Source organism: Chelonia mydas, chromosome 7 (genome assembly GCF_015237465.2).
Source record: "Chelonia mydas isolate rCheMyd1 chromosome 7, rCheMyd1.pri.v2, whole genome shotgun sequence".
Lineage (NCBI taxonomy): Eukaryota > Metazoa > Chordata > Testudines > Cheloniidae > Chelonia > Chelonia mydas.
The window spans coordinates 100,146,469-100,168,820 of NC_057853.1; the positions used below are offsets into that span (position 1 = coordinate 100,146,469).

The window sequence follows — 22,352 nt, forward strand, 5'->3', positions numbered from 1 at the left end:
TTCTGATTGTTAAAATAATATTACAACAGGCAGGAATTGTTTTACAGTCACTTGGTCTTGGGATTATCCTCTCTTGGGAGTTCACGTTGCTGATAAACACAGATGATGTCATTTGTCTGGAAGACAGCCTTTACCAGTGTCATGATGCCTTGTGTGATATGGAGTGGAGTGGTAAATAAGTCCTCTGTACTCTGGGTGCGACACACAGCATTTTTTATAGAGAGGAGAGGAAAATAAAACAGTAAATAGAGCAACAAATATACATGAAATATTCTCAGACATAAAATGATCTTTGGATAAGTTAAGAAAGAAGCCTAGAGTGGTCCTAACCCTTTCAGTTCCATCTTTGGCACGTGTGCCATAGGTTGCCTACCCCTGCTCTATAACCTACATCAAAATAAAACAGAGAAAAAAGGATATCCTTGTTAATATTTACTGTTACAACTCTGGGTCTATCAGGGTGTCTGAAAGTCTTTTGGATATGGACATAGGAGAACTATATTTCAAGATTAGTTACCAGTCTTACCTGCTTCTCCTCCTGTACCAGCTCAGAATGCTTTCTGGGTTGAATACAAATCTTCAAGAAAGCACTAATTTAAGATTTCTTTGATCTCTTCATAAGCTACAATATTTTACAGCCAGTATTTTTTAAGCTCTAGAAGATATCTAAGGAAATCTGATTTGAAAGACTAACGCTTGATTTGGTTTCATTTCACTTGGCAAAACACAGCCAATAGGAAATCATTTGATGAAGAGACATTGTAGTGGCAGATTCCTACTGTCCTTTGTTAGACTAGTATGGTTGTAACTATGGCAACATCTTTTCTCCAGACCAAAGTTCAGTTATTTTACAACTTTATTACCACTGCTGTTAGTTCAAAGTTTACTGGCATAATTTTCTACCAGTACAAAACTAGGTCTATAATCTCTAACAGCAGGGAACAGTCTCTTTCAGCTTGGAGCTCTCATTAACAAGACTAAGGAAAGAAGAAAAGTATAACCTGCACCACAAGAAAACACATCTCTCTGATAAAATGCCATCCAGAAAAAAAACATTGATGTTTGCATCTGCCTGTTTTACCAGTATTTGGTCTTTTGTGATAGTCTGCATTGTTCTTGCAAACAAAAACTGGGTCTCAAGTAATGTTAACTTTACCGAAGGAAATTCAAGTGCTATTATAACCGTCACATATGGGGTTTTTGAAGGTGTATGTTCAAAGAAGGTGATTGGTGGACTTGAAACGCCAGCCAAAAATTTCCAAGGTAACTACTATAGTGAATATAAATGGATACTGTTGTGTTGTCTTACCTTGATAATTTCATTTTAGCAGATACTATGAAGAGCAGTTCATGTCTTTTATTTGTTTATACATATATTTTTATTGAAGACTAGAGTATTTACATACTAACATTATGGGATTTAGGAGAGTTGTAAAAATAAGAGAACAAATAGTACAGCACATAATAGCAGCAACAGAATTGCAAACAGCAACCCTTTCACATTATCCAGGATCTTATTAGTTCATAGCTTTGTCAGTGGAAAGTATCAAGGTAAAAGGGAAACAGTTGTATTAAAAACAGCAACTCTAAGTTTGCAGAAGCTTTCAATCAATAGCAGAAAAGTAGTTACTGCTCATTTTATTATCATTTTTATTACAAGTTATTTCAAAAAGATAATACAGTTCCTGCTGATTTGGAATGACATGCATACAGTGCTCTGACCAAAATGCTAGGTTTCAGACAGTAATTTTATTCTAAAACATGATTGTCACAAGTTTCATGTTAGGCTGTAAAACATTTAAACAATTTAACAATGCCAATACAAATATTTTGGCAAAATTTGTATAAATTGATTGTCATTTTAGTTAGGTATTGGGTAATATTCATTTTTAGCCTTTTCTTTTAAGGCTCCTTCATTTTAACTTGTAAATAATGGAGCCAGTCAGGTCAACATATAAACTAGTATTTTTAAAATCTTTTATGTTTGCATGTTACTGTAGCTATATAATACTAGCAATTCCTTTTTGACTAACATGACAGTATGGAATGTACCTTGCAGCGTGAGCTTGACATACACCTTTTATAGGGATGTTTCTCCATGAGACTACCAAAGGGTGCCTTTCAACATTCCACTTTGATAAACTATGACATGAGATTTCCAACACAACTCAGGGAATTAGAATAAGTTGTATTTTTCCACCCAGATGCATCTTAAACTTCACAACATCTGAAAATGTCCAATAGATTGGGTCAAAGCTGAACTCTACACTTACAGAAAAATCAGACATATATATCTTCAGTTCTTCATATTTCCTCTTACTAGTAAATTTACCATAGGACAGAAGGACGACAGGCAAAAAACAAAGAAGAGAAAGTGAGAGGTGGGGGGGAGGGAAAGGAGAGAGAATATAGATAGGCTTGGCAGAATTCAATTTTTATATTGTTATAATTTTGTTGGATAATATGGATGTTTATTTTTAATAATTTTTTCAGTTTTTGTCTATTAACATTTTCACAGCTGTGGAAAATTATGGGGCATGTCAGACAATAATTACAGTAGATGTTGAAATTAAAAAAGTTAAAGCTTTATACTATTAGAACACATATTGTCGACATCACGTCAAAATATACAGAGTAAATACCCTGAAATCAACCTCTAGCAAGTTCCTAACCAGTATTTTCTTAATCTGCCTATATATATATATATTTAAGTTATCATCAGTGGAAATATTTTTTCATCGCTTTGTGTATGTTTGGTGAAATTGACGATTACTAAACTTACTGATAAAAAATCTCATCCTTCCAAGCCTAGATATAGACAAGACGAGGGGAAAATGAGGAAAGAGAGAGGGAAAAACAATGAAAGATGAAGTTTTACCTAGGGGATCCTTGAACAAAGATGCTATAGATATAAGACAAGCAAATATTAGAAAAAATATATTAGAAAAAGCAAAATGGAACTAGTAAAAGCTAGGCATGTACATAAGTGTTTGCAAGGATCAGGGCCTTACACTGGATTTTACACCAGTGTGACTCCATTGGCTTCAAAGAAACTATTCTGATGTACTCCTTTGAACGAGAGAAAAGAAGCAGGCCACAAAACCTATTGAGAAAGTCGGGGAAGAATGGTTTAAAATAATTAGCAGACAAGATGTATATTTTATAGATTATTTTATATATGATACTTTTGACAAAGACCATGATGCCACAAACAAATGAACAGAACAGAAATGACCCGGACAGGACCCCATCCTAGTCTAGGAAATAGTAATCAGGGTAATTTATTTTTACACACTTAACATAATCTTTTCTGAGTTTAGTAAGGAGACTCTACCTGCACCCAATGACAAAACATTACCAAGACCACAACAATATGTAACATTGACAAGAGACTTTCTATATAGTGTAACTGCACTGAAGTCACCTTTGGCTGATTATCTATGATAACAGCATATTATCAAAATTATAAGGATGGCAACATTATTTCAATGCAAGTTATAAGGACCACATTACAATGGGGAAAAAAAACAGTTGCGAGTGTTAGTAGTAGAATATCTTAAATATTTTAAAAATGAAAATAGTGACACAGTTTGGTATCAGTCCATTGAAACAATTTCAATTAGAACAAAGGTTCTGGGGACAGATCAGCCCTATATTTGTCTAGTTAAAATATTATTTTAATTTCAAATTTTGTATATAAAAAAGGTTGTTTACCTTTGACTGTATCCCTCTCACACCAACGGACGTAGGTCCTCATCCTAGCTCCATGCAGACAGACCTTCATTGACTTCAGTGGGCACAGCAGTCTACCCACACAGAGCTCATTGCAGAATCAGGGCCTTAGATTGGAAGCAGTTCAGGGTATGCACCTCGTCTTTGTGTTTTTACAGCAGCTAGCACAATGGAGCCCCAGTTCTGATTATGGCCTCTAGGTGCTATTATAAAATAAAAATCAGTCACAGAATATTTGTATGAGTAGGGCAAGTAGGCTTTGACCAAGCAGAGAGAGATTTGTGACCCTGTTTTGTTCTTCTCAAATTAAAGTAGAAGTGAGATTTAAAATACGACATTACTAAATGATTAGCTTACCACAATAGCTGTTTATAGTTATTGAAAAATAAGAATGCCTGAGATATTTAAATTTGAAAAGACCCAGAGTTTATTCTGGCTATGAAAGCTACTTTAAGGGAGATTTTTATTATATAGACAAAGATATGTTTAAAGAATAGTCTAAATATAGTTTTCTTTAAGTTAAAAAGTCTCTCAAATAAATTCCTCTAGGAATAAAGTCAGTGTAGAGTGCGCTTGTTGTAAAGTAATTCTTAGGATCTGTATTGTACATTATTATTTATTTGTTAAAGTCTATTGTATATGATTCTACAAATTTTTAAACATACATACACTTCTGTGAAAGATTATTTTCTTCATTTTTTAACTTCATCTGTTAAAATGATCATCAAAAAAGTTAGGCCACAAAAGTCAGAACATTCCAATACTGTACAGTGTCCTCCATCCAAGGGTCTTGAGGAATAGTCATACCTTTAGGTTAATGTGATATCGGATGATGAAGAGAGCTCTTCTGCCATATTCACAAAGGCTGCATTCCATGACCACCTCCCCATCAGTGAAAAGGAAGAGGCTCTCAAAAGGCCGCATTTATGTGAGAAAATAGAATTGACAGTACAAGTTATGCACCTTTAATTGAAAGGAAAAAAAAAAGTAACCTCAAGAGCAGTGATATCTTTTATTGAACCAGCTTCTCTTGGTGGAAAGGATGAGTTTTTGAGCTTGACAAAATTCTTCATGTCTGGGGAAGCTAACCAGAGAGTCTGAGCTAAATACAAGTTGGGACAGATTGTTAAGCATAAGGGTCTCCACATTCTATTGGAGACCACTTAAAATGAAGTGAGCAATTAAGGGTTAGCATGCAGTTGGGTGTGACAAATTTTAATAAGCCATAAAACCATTGTCTGTATTAAGTCCATGGTGTTTAGCATCTAGCAGAGTTATGAATTTCAATTCCCAGGCTCATTTCTTGAAGGTGTTGTGCAGATTTCCTTTGAGAATGAGGACTGAGAGGTTACATATGGAGTGATCGCTTTGTGAAAATTGTTCACCTATAGGTGATATTTTTTTGGTCTTATTTTTCTGTTAGTTCATTTGAGAGTATAACAATTGTCTGGTTTCACCCACACCACATAGTTGTCGAAGGCGCATTTGATGCGCTGGATGAGATACACTGCATGTGTAGAACCCATGGATCTTGAAAGGTGTGTTGCAGGGGGAGGGAGGAGAATACTGATGATTGTAGCAGTGGAGATAGGTCTGCAAGTTTTGCATCCGTTGTTCTGGCAAGATCTAGTGCCCTTTGGGGTCTATGGAGAGCTTAATTCTAATGATAAAGAGTTTGGGGAGATTGTACTGTTGTTTGAAGGCCAGAAGAGATGGTTTGGGAAAGATTTTCTTTCAAGATGTGGTCCCCATCAAGTATGGACTGTAATTGCTTGATTATACCCCATATGGGTTCCAGTGTAGGGTAGCAGGTGAAGTTGTGGTGAAAAAAAAAATCTATGAGGGAAGCTAGGTTGTCTGTCCAGAGGGGGGAAAAATATCATTGATGTATCTCAGCTATATGGTTGATTTCATAGTACATTTTTTCAGAAATTCTTCCTCAAGGTGATCCAGGAAGAAACGTTGGCATATTGAGGAACCATTTTACTATCCAGGGCCATTCCCATGGTTTGGACAAAGTGTTTATTGTTAAATGTGAAGTTGTTGTGGGTGAAGATGAAATGGATGAGTTTGACAATGTGTTTGGGGTGGATTTCTGAATGTTGTAAATTATCTTGTAGGTATTTGAGGCAGACAGCGATTCCATCATGGTGAGGGATGTTGGTACATAAGAAAGTAACATCCATAGAGGCAAGGGTGGTGTTCTGGGGGAGGTTGTTAATGGTGCAGAGTTTCTGGAGGAAGTCAGTACTATCTCAAAGGAGGCTGGCCCTTTCGGTGGTGAGTGGTTTGAGGATGAAGGAAGGTAATCAATGTGCAAAGTAGTGCACATTGGAAAACATAATCCCAATTATGCCTACAAAACAATGAGGTCTAAATTAGCTATTACTACCCAAGAAAGAGATCTTGGAGTCATTTTAGATAGTTCTCTGAAAACATCTGCTCAATGTGCAGCCATAGTCAAAAAAGCTAACAGAATGTTAGGAACCATTAGGAAAGGAGTAGATAAGACAAAAAAAGATTATAAAGCCACTGTGTAAATCCATGGTATGCCTACATTGGGAATACTGAATGCAGTGCTGGTCACTCCATCTGAAAAAAAGATACATTAGAATGTACAAGTTATAGAGAAGGGTAACGAAAATGATTAAGAGTATAGAACAGCTTCCATACGAGGGGAGATTTAAAAAACTGAAACTATTCAGCGTGGAAAAGAGAAGACTAAGGGGCAGGGGGCATGATAGAAATTTATGAAATCATGAGTGGTGTGGAGACAATAAGGAAGTGTTATTTACCCCTTCACAAAACACAAGAACCAGGGGTCACCCAATGAAATCAATAGGCCGTAGGTTTAAACAAACAAAAGGAAGTACTTCTTCACACAGTGGAGTCAACCTGTGGAACTTGTTGCCAGGGGATGTTGTGAAGGCCAAAACTATAAGTGGATTAAAAAAAGGTTGTTTTTTTAACCAACTGGTTGAGGGGTTGTAGTTGGTTCCACTTTTTGTCTGTGTGTGGAATGGCAGTCATCGGGGGTTTTATTTGATAGTTTTGGGTTTCCTCCATGATCTCCAGGTAGGTTTACTGATTTTTTTCTTCCAGCGTGTGGGAGCATGCAATGATTTCTTGTCTGAGGTGGTGTAGTGATGCGAGACTCACCCCTGCAGCACCTCCTGCTGGTCATCCAGGGAATTAGCGTTCCAGCCTCCAGAGCGCCCTCTGCAGGCTGGTGTCCCACTGCCACTGGGCCCCAAGTCCCTCCCAGACCCCAGTGCCCCCTTTCACACCAAGGTGCTGCCACCTGCAGTACCCTACACAGATTTGGGTCTCCCCTCCCCGGGGAACCCCCAACCCTCACCTCAGTCTATGGCCACTGCTAGTCCTCACCTCACCCCCATTCCCTGGGGCCAACTGTAGTGTAAGTGCCATTCATCATAGGCAAGGGGGACCTACTGCCTCTACCTACCCATGGGCTGCCCTCTGCAACCCCAGTACCTCTGTGGCCTTACTCTAGGCCTGCAGCCTGGAGAATTTCCAGGCTGGAGCTCCCCAGCTCCTCTGGCCTTCCCCCAGCCCTGCTCTACCACAGGTACTCTCTCAGCTTCCCAGCAGCCAGGCCCCTCTCCCTCAACGAGCTAGAGGAAGAGTTCTTCTGCTCCTGGCTTCACTGGCTTTTATAGGGCCAGCTGGGTCTGTTTGGGGCATGGCCACAGCTGAGGCTGCCTCTCAATCAGCCTAGCTTTTCCCCTGCCCCAGCCCTCTCCCAGGGCTGTTTTAAGCCCTTCCAGGCAGGAGTGGGTGACTGTCCCGCTACAGGTGGTCATTTGTGGAGTATATAAGGTGCAGGAGATGGTTCCTCAGTTTTTCTAATATCCTTCTGATGAGCAGTTCAGCATCTTTGGGGAAATAGATGTTGTTCAACTTGGCTTCCTTCTTCTTCATGCTGTGAAGTTTCTATTTTAAATGTCAGAATTTGAAATCTTCCATAGTAGTTTGCATTGTTGTTGTGTTGAATTTTCAGCAACCATTTTTAATCTTTCCAAGCAAAGATTCCAACAACTTTAACATGTCATTCATTTGTTTTATTATGTGCATCTTTATATTATGAGACTACCAATTTGCTTCACAGCAATTTAAAAACTAAAAGGATTTTAAAATCCACAAAGTATTTGTCATCGTTTAGCTACCAGGTAAAAGTGGAAATATGTCTAGCTTCAGAATCCTGAAAGATCATATTTTTTCAGAGTATAAAAAGGATGATAATACAAACGTGCACAAAGAAAATGTGAAGGGAGAGGTATGCTTTTTCTTCAATAAGTTTTATACAACATTTACTAGGAAGAGTTATGAACATACTTTTAAATATACAGCACATCCTCTCACTAATAGCAAGCATCTCGTGCACTATGGATCTCTATGTCATATTCTGTGCTGGTTTCTCTTGCGGAACTCCCATGGAGCTCAGTGCATGGTGTGTGTGAGAAATGGAATGGGAAACGTGCTATAAAGATCTGCAGCGTGAAATAAAAAGGAGAATTTTGCCCTTGTAAGACTGTTCTTGGGATCTAAGGAATTTGCTGGCAACAGCACTGTGATTGTTTTTAAAGGGTTAGTTAATTAGTAGCCTTACAAACAGACTAACAAAGACCTTTACAATGACAGACCTCCCAATTTATTTATTTACTCCACTGAAAGATATATTGGATTTCCTGTTGTACATTTTGGAAGTTAAAGTACAGAACACAAAAAACTTGACCAAGGTAACAGCAGCCTACTAACAAGCTGCTAATGATTTATATGGGGTAATTCAAGTACTTTATACTTTCATGAGGTGGGCAGAATGAGCTGGCAAAAATTCAGAAGCTGTTAGTCACCTCAGAACATTTGTGTACCTACCAAAGTATAAGCAGAGTTTGTGTTTTAATTATTTACCTATGGCGGGCACATCAGAAAAGTTCTGTTCAGCTAATACCGGGTGGGAAGTGTTTTGTCAGTGGCTTGGCTTGTTTTCAATCTGAAAGCAAACTTGGGCCATTTTTAGGGCCATTTATTTTGTGAAGAAGTGGCAGGGTGAGGTGTGCATACATGCCAGTCTTGAACTAACTTTATTAAGAAACAGGAAGTGACATCATTAGAGGAAGTTTTATTATTTTTTCAGTACCTTACAGAAACTCTTGACAAACACTTGAAAAGTACTGACGCTAGAATTGACTTAATTGATCATCAATTTTCATGCAGACAGGTGTTCTGTGATGCCTCATGGGGATGTATCAAGTTGGGTTGGATTATATTGTACTTTAAAAAATTATAGTATGTAATGTAAATTTTTAAATGAATGTAGAACTAGTGAAAGGTATCAAACTGGTAGCACTGGAGACTGAAGACACCAAGGGCAGTAGCCTAAACTTGTTCCCATTGAAATCAATGAGAGTTTGAGCATTTAATAGGGTCCTAAAGCCAATACATTGTCACAGTCCTAAATATAGTCCAAAACTTGACCTATCCTGTGGTAAAAATAAAATAAGCAAATAGATGTAGGAAAGGCCAGGTAGGGTTGTGGGAGAATTCCACAGGTGGGGGCAAATGTCCACAGCCTTCGTACGTGGAGTGTTTTGCACTGTAAATGCACAGAGGGTTTTATTTAAATGTAGATTCATACTGATTATTTTCAATAAAATCTGCTTTTGCAGATTCCTTTTGCTGGTTCCAGCTGTGAAGTAGGGGTTTTATTCTAGCATCCAACAAATATTACAACACTAGAAAGGCAACCTATAACATATGACCTAAAAACCATTTTTTAAAAATATCCTATGCTGGATGGGACATGCTACTTAGTGTGCCTCTAAATACACTGCACCAGTGTGCAGATATATTGTATCTGCTAACTTGGGATTGCAATATGTCTGCATAAGATCAATTACTCGTGGTCAGGGAGTAGAGTGGGTCCAGACTCATGATTAGGCTCTCTCATGATTAGTTAAACTTGAGTGAACAGGTTAAAGTAAGTTTAGCAGAGAAGAATGGACTGATCCTATCCATACAGACCCAGACTTATTTTGTGAAATAGACAAAAATTAGTAATAAGACTATATGCATAATAAAGCTGAGGTAGCACTTGCTTCACTTCAGCTTTGTGAAATGTCCACTTCCTGAGTCACCATCTTTTCCTATTTATTTCAAGCAGAATTACTGACATTTGTATATAGTTTACATAACAGAGCCTCATCTGGTGTTACACAGAACAAAGTTTCCAGAAATTGGCTTATGGTATCAAGTATTCTCAGATCCCAGGAGTAACATGTAAAACAAGAGACAGCAGTTTCCTTTCCTGTTTATTTTCAATGACCTATTTTAAAAGAAACACAGTGGAGGCCTGATTACTGTTACGATTTCTCTAGTTATAGACAGTAAACTCTACAATAATCTGTTATATCCAAAGGAGGGGTGGAAATGAGTTTTTTCTGTGGATGCTGACTGGCACAGTTCCTGTTTGAATGATTGTTCTAATGTGGTTGGGGTTTTGTTGCCATACTAATTACATGTAAAGGCACCTAGAGCCTTGTATAGGTATCTTTTTAATATTATTTAAATCAAAATAAGTAAATACATAAAATATCCAGGTACAATGGTACCCTATTCTCAGCATAGACCTACTGTGACTGCACCTGGAATATTGTGTTCAGATCTGGGCATTTTATTACCAGAACAATATTGACAAATTAGAAGGATTTTATGGAAGACAGAAAAATAATAGACACAGCAATCTACACATATAAAGTAATAACGAAGGCCCAGATCCTCAAATGTATCAAGGCCCAACTGCCCTAGGCTCAAGGCCCAACTGTACCCCAGGTTCCCATTCACAAACAGATCTCTGAGACTTAGGTGGCTATAAGTATATGCTCACAATCAGTTTTGTATTTTCAGCAAAACTTGACTTTTATTAATATCAAATATTGGATCTGGTATTAACACTGAGCTATCATATTTCAGTGACAGCGTTGGGAAAGACAGAAATGAAAAGTTTGAACGTTGTGATTATCTTGCTCCTAGTTCTCAGTTTGCTTAGCTCCCTTATGAGTTCTGGATTTACATGCTGCAACACCGTAACCAATCCCTACCAGACATTTCTGGGACCCATTGGAGTCTATACATGGAATTCCCTAAGTGGTAAGTATGTAATGCATGCTATTCTAAAGGAATTATATAATATACTGCATAGAGAATGCCTGATTGTCATGTACATTAAGGCCCCTTTACACCACTCTGGTAAAGCAAAGAAGGGGGGGAGTGTGTGAGTGAGTGAGAGAGAGAGAGAGAGAGAGAGAGAGAATGTGCATGCATACATCAATTATAGGACTTGATTCTCATTTACACATGCATGCATACACACCAACCCATTTCTAAATTATATATTATATAAATTATATATATAGGGTAGACTTCTAATCTCTAGCAAGAGCTCTGGCACTTATCAGGAGTGACAGCAAGTCAGCATTATCTTCTCACTAGTAAGATTTAAGGATTGCGTGTCTATGAATTTAATGGTTATGGGAGGACTATGAAAATATCACAAACCAGCAACATTTGAAAGAGAATTCTATTTTATTCAGGTTTTATGCTATCCCTGTCACCATGGTATCTGAGCACCTTGTTCCTTCAGACAGCAATTAAATTGTAATGGTTATTTTAAATGAATCCATCATTCAGTAAGTTTCTGGGTGCATTGATTGCAATAATAAAAATGAAAAAACAGAGATAGCTATTTACAACATAATTTAATGCAATTAAATGCATGCACATCATAGCAGAGATCTGAAGCTGACCCTTCTCAAACTACAGAAATCAAGGCAGACATGCAGGAAAATGCAGGTATTGGAAGTGACTAAGGACTAAATTTGCAAAGGTATTTAGGCACCTATGTGCTTTTGAAAATCCCACTAGGTACCTATCTACATCTTTATGCACCTAGATACCTTTAAAAATCTGGACCCTTGTGTCCAGTTCCATCCAGCACTGAGCCTCATTAATTTCACTCATTTCTGAAGAAAAGTCAAACCTATCTTAAGAGAGCTTCAGCCCATTGTTTATGCACATGCGAGCATGTAGGGCCACTCAGAGCAAGTTTAGCAAGGTCAGAGGAGATAGAAATGCAGAAGTAGTAATTAGGAAAGTACTCATTCTCAAGGACAAAATGATATATTTTATATTTATGTTGTAGGGCAGTTTTTAAACTAAGGGCTGGGGGAAAGGTGCGGAGGAGCACGTGGTTCGGACATCCCTGAAGGGAGATTCTATTAACAGAGAATCTCTATGTCTTAATGAGGACGAGAGGATGGAAAATGATAAAATACAGGCTGGTCTGATCAGAAACAGTCAAATAAAAAAAAGTCCCATTCAGTTACATTGTGTAATGGCAGACAGCTAAAAGGAGACAAGTTTTTAAAGTGCTTATATACCAATGCTAGAAGTCTAAATAATAAAATGCGTGAACTAGAGTGCCTCGTATTAAATGAGGATATTGATATAATAGGCATCACAGAGACTTGGTGGAATGAGGATAATCAATGCGATACAGTAATACCAGGATACAAAATATATCTGAAGGACAGAACAGGTCGTGCTTTTGGGGGAGTGACATTATATGTGAAAGAAAGCAGAGAATCAAATGAAGTAAAAATCATAAATGAATCCAACTGTACCATAGAATCTCTATGGATAGAAATTCCATGTTCTTATAACAAGAATATAGCTGTAGGGATATATTACCGACCACCTGACCAGGATGGTGATAGTGACTGTGAAATGCTCAGGCAGATTAGAGAGGCTATTAAAATAAAAAACTCAATGATAAAAATGGGGGATTTCAATTATCCCCACATTGATTGGGTACATGTCACCTCAGGATGGGATGCAGAGATAAAGTTTCTTGACACCTTAAATGAGTGCTTCGTGGAGCAGCTGGTCCTGGAACCCACCAGAGGAGAGGCAATTCTTGATCTAGTCCTAAATGGAGCACAGGATCTGGTCCAAGAGGTGAATATAGCTGGACTGATTGGTAATAGTGACCATAATATAATTAAATTTAATATCCCTATGGCAGAAAAAACACCACAGTGGTCCAACACTGTAGCATTTAATTTCAGAAAGGGGAACTATACAAAAATGAGGAGGTTAGTTAAACAGAAATTAAGGGGTACAGCACCAAAAGTGAAATCTCTGCAAACTGAACGGAAACTTTTTAAAAACACCATAATAGAGGCTTAACTGAAATGTATATCCCAAATTAAAAAACATGGTAAGAGAACCAAAAAAGAGCCACCGTGGCTAAACAACAAAGTAAAAGAAGCAGTGAGAGGCAAAAAGGCATCTTTTAAAAAGTGGAAGTTAAATCCTAGTGAGGAAAATAGAAAGGAGCATAAACACTGGCAAATGAACTGTAAAAATACAATTAGGAAGGCCAAAAAAAGAATTTGAGGAACAGTTAGCCAAAGACTCAAAAAGAAGTAGCAATTTTTTTTTAAGTACATCAGAAGTAGGAAGCCTGCCAAACAACCAGTGCGGCCACTGGATGATCGAGGTGCTAAAGGAGCTCTCAAGGATGATAAAGCCATTGCAGTGAAACTAAATGAATTCTTTGCATTGGTCTTCACGGCTGAGGATGTGAGGGAGATTCCCAAACCTGAGCCACTCTTTTTAGGTGACAGATCTGAGGAACTGGCCCAGATTAAGATATCATTAGAGGAGGTTTTGAAACAAATTGATAAATTAAACACCAGGTCACCAGGACCAGATGGTATTCACCCAAAACTTCTGAAGGAACTCAAGTGTGAAATTGCAGAACTACTAACCGTAGTCTGTAAGCTATCATTTAAATCAGCTTCGGTATCAGATGACTTAGGATAGCTAATGAGATGCCAATTTTTAAAAAGGGCTCCAAGGTGATCCCGGCAATTACAGGCCTGTAAGCCTGACGTCAGTACTGGGCAAACTGGTTGAAACTATAATAAAGAACAAAATTGTAAGACACATACATGAACATAATTTGTTGAGGAAGAGTCAACATGGTTTTAGTAAAGGGAAATCATGCCTCACCAATCTACTAGAATTCTTTGAGGGGGTCAACAAGCATGTGAACCAAGGGGATCCCGTGGATATAGTGTACTTAGATTTTCAGAAAGCTTTTGACAAGGTCCCTCACCAAAGGCTCTTAAGCAAAGTAAACTGCCATGGGGTAAGAGGGAAGGTGCTCTCATGGACTGGTAACTGGTTAAAAGATAGGAAACAAAGGGTAGGTATAAATGGTCAGTTTTCAGAATGGAGAGAGGTAAATAGTGGCGTTCCCCCGGGGGCTGTTCTGGGACCAGTCCTATTCAACATATCCATAAATGATCTGGAAAAAGAGGTAAACAGTGAGGTGGTAAAATTTGCAGATAATACAAAATTACTAAAAATAGTTAAGACACAGGCAGACTGCAAAGAGCTACAAAAGGATCTCTCAAAACTGGGGGTGACTGGACAACAAAATGCCCGATGAAATTTAATATTGATAAATGCAACGTAATGCACATTGGAAAGCATAATCCCAACTATACATATAAAATGATGGGGTCTAAATTAGCTGTTACCACTCAAGAAAGAGAGCTTGGAGTGATTGTGGATAGTTCTCTGAAAACATCCAGTCAATGTGCAGCGGTAGTCAAAAAAGTGAACAGAATGCTGGGGATAATTAAGAAAGGGATAGAAAATAGGACAGAAAATATCATATTGCCTCTATATAAATCCATGGTATGCCCACATCTTGAATACTGTGTGCAGATGTGGTCACCCCATCTCAAAAAAGATATATTGGAATTGGAAAAGGTTCAGAAAAGGGTAACAAAAATGATTAGGAGTATGGAACGTCTTTCATATGGGGAGAGATTAATAAGACTTGGACTTTTCAGCTTGGAAAAGAGATGGTTAAGAGGAGATATGATTGAGGTCTATAAAATTATGTCTGGGGTAGACAAAGTAGATAAGGAAGTGTTGTTTACTACTTCTCATAACACAAAAACTGGGGTCACCAAATGAAACTAGTAGGCAGCAGGTTTAAAACAAATAAAAGGAAGTATTTCTTCACACAATGCACAGTCAACCTATGGAACTCCTTGCCAGAGGATGTTGTGAAGGCCAAGACCATAACAGGGTTAAATAAAGAACTAGATAAATTCATAGGTCCATCAATGGGTATTAGCCAGGATGGGCAGAGATGGTGTTCCTAGCCTCTGTTTGCCAGAAGCTGGGAATGAGCGACAGGGGATGGATCACTTTATGATTACCTGTTCTGTTCATTCCCTCTGGTGCACCAGGCACTGGCCACTGTCAGAAGACAGGACATTGGGCTAGATGGACCTTTGGTTTGACCCAGTAGGGCCATTCTTATGTTCTTATATACTGCAATTTAGACTAAAGAAATAGAATCCCACTGTCTACTTTATTCCTAGAACTTCTAACCAAAAACAAGGATTCTTCTTCAGTCATATTAATACAGGCAACACATTTATGCTCTAGCACCATTTAGGTAACTTCTAAAGTGACTTAGATCTCTACATATCTTCTAAAGTTTGTGGGGAAATGTGGCTCTTGGATCTGCAGTTCAGCTCTCTTCTCTTTGGTAAGATCTCTATTATGTATAACATGCAAATGCCTATTGGTGTCAATAGGATTCCTGTCTATGGGTCAAGTGGACAATATACTATGCATATCTCTGCTGTGGGTCCAACAGCAAGACTTCCCCCTTAGATGGCTTTACTCCCACTGAAGTCAAGAGGAATCCTTCCATTGGCTTTAATAGGAGTTGAGTTGGACTCAGAGGTAGGTACACGAAACAGTGCACATCAGTTGTCAGACAGGGCACAGTAAATTCTTTAGATAACTCCCCAGAATATTTTATTTATAGGAAACTCCAGATTTTTCTTCCAATTGGTTGAAATGCCTAGAATGAAATAGATATTAGAACTGTTATATTTGCATAAGTGTACCCATATAATATCACAGTGCTATTTGTAACATTGTATTCCTATTTTCTAGGCATCTTCATTCTTCTAATCATGATATTGTTTGCAGTGAACGTAGAGGCAAACAAACTGTCTGTAGAGTTGGCTTCAAACTGTGTGTTTTCTTCAAGTGAATATAAAAACTCCAGAAACAATTATGAATATTCGTATTGGCTCATGCTTCTTATCTTTCTTTTGAATGTTGCAACTATCATCATCATCGTCTTCTATCACCATGCAAGGTATTCCAGGAGGAAGGAACAGGAGAGACCCATTGAAAATGCACCAAAAGATGGTATTTTATTTTAGTGATACCAGTTCTTTCATTTAAAGGTAATGTGGAAGAAAATTGCAAGTCAATGTGGACAATCGGGGCTGATAATTTAAATTCCAAATGTATTTTGTTGTTCACTTCAGTTGTTCATTGTGCTGTCCACTTGTCTTTAGTACTGACTGAATTAATCTTCATCATTTTAGATCTATTTTGCCATAAATGTTTACAAATTATTTATTGATAAGGGCATCAGTTAAATGAAGTTGTATAATGATCCCTATGTGCACCATTTGTCTGTGGGCCCTTTAAGAATGAGCTTTGCGTAGCTCACCTTCCTGACTCCTCCCCCGGGGGAGTCCCTATGTGAAGGTAAGATTCTGGAAGGAACAAAGCAGCAGCTACGGCACAGTGAAGACCAGGACCTCTCAATGGGTGGAACACAATCCAGAATTGAGTTTTTAGGGGATCCCCACTGCACTGCTACTGCCTGAGTGGGCAGCAGCAAAGTGTAAAGGGCATTAGGACACAGAGATTTGGAAAGTGAATGCAAGGAAACATTCCATCTTCATGCTGCTGCTCCTTCAGTCCTACCCCATTCTGCATCCAAGCAAATCCTATTGCAGCCCTTCTCTCCCCATCCATGCATCATTCAGCATAGCCAGTTTCCACCTCTTGCATTCTGGCTTTTCTTGGCTGCAGAATGGCCTCTAGGGGCTGTTTAACTTGCAGTGAGGGCTGAACCAGCCCCAGGACCAGGGTGGCCTAAAAATACAAAGACCCTTTACTCTGCCCTTTGAAGTCTGAGCTCAATCAGATGCAAGGATAGGCCCATTATTTTGATTATGGACATAATTCCTGATTGGAAAGCGGTAGACTAATCCAGAAAACATAAGAAATCTTGAAGATTATAGGACAAAGTCACTGGGGTCTCAGTGCTTCGCCCTCCACTGCAATCAGTTGCCATTCCCCCTCCCCCATTTTTTTTCATCTTTCACTTTCTCTTTGAGCCCCACAGTAAATGATCCCGTCCACACTTAGAATTCACTGCTGCTCTTTGCCTCACCAGTCCTCCTCGGTTACTTTATTCTGGAGTATGAACTCACTTCTTCTAGTGACTACACTCACAAAAGGCCATGCAGAGTAGCAAACAATATGAACACCAATGCAAAATCAGTGCTATTGCTGGAGTCTTGTTCCTGTCTGGAATGGCTAAATACAGACATTGTGGTTTACATGGTGACCGTGTGCTAGAGGGACATTATGTAGTCATAAATAGGGAAGGAGATGGTCTGTTCGGTTAAGAGTGAAATGGTGGGTATCTACAAGTCAATTATTAACTGCTTGTTCACATTTGCAAATGTTTTTTAGGACCCCTGTTTTAGACTATATAAAGACTTTTTTTTTTTATTAACACAGCTAGTGGAATGATAAAGCTGCACCTTGTACAGGTATGGTCCTCCTGTTTCCTGAAAATAAAATCATACTGCCCTTTTGCACTGACACAGATAGTGAATATTTACAGGACAATATGAATGCCATGGCCGAAGCTCTTATTCATTACATGGAGCTGAATAATTAAAGTATAATGCTTCTAACTAATGGAACAAAAAAAAATATTCTGTAGTCTTTAAAGGGTGTTTTATTCTCTAGCTTTCTAATTTCCTGCAGCTCGGCTGAGCTGACTCCTCTTTAGGCGCTGCTAATTTTCACCTACTGTATTCACATCTTCCTCTGGGCAGGAAGGCAGACCCCATGGCATCCTGTAAGCTTACGCTCAATGCTCATGTTGCAGGGATGGGTGTTCACAGAGTGAAGTGATCAGCACCTTGCACTCTCTTGCCCCTCACCCCCAACTGCTGGAAGACCTTTCCCAATGGTTTAACTGTATCACACAGTCTCCCTTTACCATACCTTATCAAGCCTGATTTACAGATGCATTCATTACATGGGAGGTATATCATGAAATACCACAGCGGCTCCAAAAAAGAACACTTGAATGGATACAGGAGTTTTGCAAGAATGTAACTTCTCAGAAGGTTGACTCAAGCAAATAAAACCTCTTCTGGCGCTGTTGGTTACGTCAACATAATTTTCAAGATTAAAGTATAAAATCTCCAGTGTATTTTGCCAGATGAAGGTATAACCCGCTGCAGAAATACTACCTTAGAGCAGTTTATATGGAGCAGATCAGTACAAAGTTAGGGTGGTATTCTGGAAAAAAAGCTTGGGTCTTTTATCTTTGAGAGATTGAATAGGTGCATCAAACAAGAGACCTTTCCAGTTTTCACTTTATGATAAAACCCTTGCATAGAACCACTTTTCATCACTGCAAACATTTCAGCTGAAATGTCAGATACTTTGCACACACAAGCTAAACTGGCACAAAGCCAAACGTTTGCCAGTTTTGCTTCAGCTGCAAAATTTTTCACACAGCTTCAGTGAGCAATTGTTACAGCTTTGCTAAGCCAACATCCATCACGCAACATGACTAATCCTGCATCTGTCATTAGGTAGGATAGAAACAAAGTCATTGTAATAGAGCATTATTAGAGGACTTATGTCTCCTCCTTTGAAAGTAAGAGGGTCAGCATTGTTTCAGTATTTGTAGAGCAGCAACAGATCATTTTCAATAATGGACAAACTGCAGAAGATTCAATGTTTGCTTCTAATAAACAGCCTCAGTTCTGGGTCCTTATCTGAACCTCATGGGTCTGTAAAAATCAGGCTGAAAATCTCACAAGATCTCATGCTTTTCTTGTGAGATTTACATGTTTTACTCCATTGATAATCTTTTTGATATACTGTGTAGACTGGCACCGGAACAGAAGCAAAAGTGTGGGTCACGGCAGAGTCAGTGGTTTGTCTACATTCACTATGTTTATAGGACCAGTAACCTAAGGCTAGATCCTGCAACTGGCTTCACATGGGCAGACTTCAGCATGAAGCCTCACTACAGTTAATAGGGCTCCATTAGGCCCAAGAGCCTGTCTGCATGGAGTCTCAGGCAGGATTGGGGCCTTAGAGACTATGGGCCAATGGCAGTTTTGCCATTTACTTCATGTGAATGAGTATTTGGCCTTAGACCTGAACTTTAATCATGGTACTTATTTATTCACCTGGATGAAATGTAGATCAAAATTATAATGTTGCAGAAATCCAAATTTTAGCAGCAGACAGTTAGGATTTTCCATACAAAGGCAGATCATTTACTTTTTGTCTGAATGTTTTTAGATTATGGGACACAAGAAAACAAGCAGGAAAGAAAAGTAAAGTTCCCCTTAGAGAGCACAGAGTTGGGGGGAAATGGAAAACTGTTTGCATAAATTGTTGTGCCCCATTTTCCACTGAAAACATATTGATTGTAATTTTCCTGCCACTTCTAGTTGTAAGTTACATAGCTACATACCACTGCAGACTAGGAAAATGCGTCTGTTGGTAACAAAGAATTTACATGAAACAACATTGATTTTAGTTACCAGGTAACTCTCATGGTTTCAAATGCAACTGCTGTGAGTTTATCACATTATTTCCATAGAATATAGTGCAGAGGTGTTTTGTGGCAATAGTGAAATTAACTTACATCACAATGCTGAACCAAACAAGCCAGGAAACTATTCAGGACAGGGACCATGCCTTTCTCTTTGATACTAAAGATGTGCTTAGTAAACCTTTGGGTGCTATAAAATAATCCATCATCATCAGACAGTATTACACATACATGCCCATAAAAGAGCTTAATAAAAGGAATTTATCATTCTGCAATAACGTCTATTTCTACTACAGCAGTAAAGAGTCTGCCACGGGATGACCTTGCATTTAGCCTTTAGGATAGCAAAAAGAAATTGTTTTGGCTGTTGCCAACCAGCCAACCCTAAAAATGAATACAGCTGTATTCGGTACATTTATCCTCTTAATGAGAACAGATTCTGGCAGTTTTGCCTTAGGTGAAAAGGAAAAAGTTTGCTCTGTCAGCTTGACATGCTATTGAAATAAAATCAAGTGTCCATCTTATCTGAAGACCAGAGTGAGTAATTTCGTAAATAAAGGAGCTGCACATTTATCACTTGCCAACAGTTCAGCGTAGCTTTCCACAATTAGCAATGTTTGGTCAGGTCCAAAGAGGGATCCAGTCTTGAGCTAGCCTAAAGATGAATTCCCTTGTAACTTTATTTGGCTGATGTTTATCACAGTGAGATCAGGAAGCATGCAAAGCATTGTTTGCACTGTAGCTTATCTTTGGACAAAGCCCTATGTATTATGCGGGAAGCTGACCTAGATTCTTCCGTCAAAGCTCGTGGTTTCTTTTATAATCTGGCACTGAATTCTGAAGTACACTGGGAATGCTGCAACAGAGTCAGGTAAAGTCAGACCTTCTGCACCAGTTAAGCCTGTATCATAGCTGTGCTGGGCTATCACAGGTAGAATGGATCTCCTTTACAGGCTAGCATGGAAAGATGTGATAGGTGCAGGCAAGGGGAGGGCTGATGGGATCCATGTTTAAGTGTATCCACTGGCCATAACTTCCTGCACAACTGGGGTGGAAGGGCTGCAGATTCCAACACATCCACCACCACAACCCCTTGGCACTCCACCTATGTAGAGCATGACTACCATACGCTTTATGTGGGTGAAGTGGATTTCAGAGGGATGCTTTTGTTGAATTACACATAAAAATGAATAATGATCAGTTTTCCTTGGGTTATTTACTCATATTAAACTGAATTTTTGCCTGCCAAACATTTTCAATTTGCAGCTTGCTGTGGAATCAACAATGCATAGAATCATAGGACTGGAGGGGACCTCAAGAGGTCTTCTGGTTACTCCTGAGGGCATTCTGTACCAGTAAATTAAAAGTTCTGCACTAGAAAATTAAAAATTCTGCACACAATATTTTAAAATTCTGCAAAATGTATTTGTCAAATAAAAGTAGAGACTCCAGCATGCCATTGGGGAGCACAGGCCAGTAGCTGCACAGAGGTAGGAGATCACTGTGCAGCTCCATACCTGGGACACAGACTCAGCGGTGAGGCTGCATCCAACCCTGACACAGCGCAAGGACCAGGCCTGCCCCAGAAACACCCAAGGGCCCTGCCCCTCTGTGTCAGGTGCTCCAGGTGTGCAAAGGCAGGCTCCAGGCTCTAAGTGGAAGGGCTTAGTGTGGGGGGATCCAGGTGTGAGCTGAGAAGGTTCTGTGTCGGGCAATCTGGGTGCAGGCGGCTCAGTGGGGGATTTGGTTTCGGGGGGATCTGGATGCACAGGGCCTTGTTGGGGGGTTCTGGGTGCAATGGTAATGGGACTCTGCAGGGGGGTCCAGGTGAAGATGGTTGGGGCTCAGTGGGGCAGGGAATGGGGTGTCTGGATGTGGGGTCCAGATGCTGGGGGGATTGGTGCTCAGTGTGGTGGGGATCAGGGCTCAGTGCAGTGGGGATCCAGGTGCAGCTGGTTGAGGCTCGGTGGGTTGGGGATCCAGGTGTGGGTGGCTCATCAGGGTGGTCCAGGTACAGGGGGAGTTAGGCTCATTGAGGGGGTTCTGAGTGCAGGTGGGGGGGTGAGGCTCACAGGAGGGTCTGGGTATGAGGGGATCTCAATGCACAGGGGTTGGGCAGATGGGGGAGCAGTTCCCTGTACTGGGATCCCTCCCCCTGCAGTGGAGGAGCAATGAATACAGGAAGTGGAGGGGAGGGGGGTTTGCAGAGCTTCCTGCAGCTGGGGGAGAAATCTGGGGGTGGGTCCTCCCCAGCCCAGCTGGGACTAGCAACTGAGCCCAGCACAGGGTAAGAGCCACCAGCCGGGTCTTCCCCAGTCCCACCTCCTTCCCCACAATAATTTACCTCTCTGCCGGCTGCCCTGGGCACCTGAAACATACGGCTGGAAAAGGTCACATGACCACTATTGTGGCTTCCATTTGCTTCCCTGTCAGAAAGTCATTTTTCTGTGGGGAAGTAAAGAAATCTGCAGGAGACACAAATTATGTGCATGCAGTCCCCTGCACTCAAGGCAGGACTAAGTATTATCTAGGCCATCCCTGAGAGGTGTTTGTCTAACCTGCTCTTAAAAAACTCCAATGACAGATTCTACAACATCCTTAGGCAATTTACTCCAGTGCTTAACCACCCTGACAGTTAGAAAGTTTTTCCCAATGTCCAACCTAAACTGTCCTTGCTGCAATTTAAGGCCATTGCTTCTTGTCCTATCCTCAGAGGTTAAAGATAACAATTTTTCCTCTCTCCTCTTTATAACAACCTTTTATGTATTTGAAAACTGTTATGTCCCCTCTCAGTCTTCTTTAGCCAGACTAAACAAACCCA

General features: G+C 39.7%; 1 protein-coding gene across 1 annotated transcript; it reads left to right on the forward strand.

Annotated features, from left to right (window-relative positions):
* The first annotated feature begins 885 nt into the window (after positions 1-885).
* CLRN3 (clarin 3) lies at positions 886-17,537 on the forward strand. Its single transcript, XM_007053041.3, has 3 exons — positions 886-1,263; positions 10,726-10,902; positions 15,805-17,537. Exons 1-3 carry the CDS (start codon positions 1,035-1,037, stop codon positions 16,077-16,079), a joined length of 681 nt encoding a protein of 226 aa, XP_007053103.1. The 5' UTR covers positions 886-1,034; the 3' UTR covers positions 16,080-17,537.
* The last annotated feature ends 4,815 nt before the right edge of the window (positions 17,538-22,352 follow it).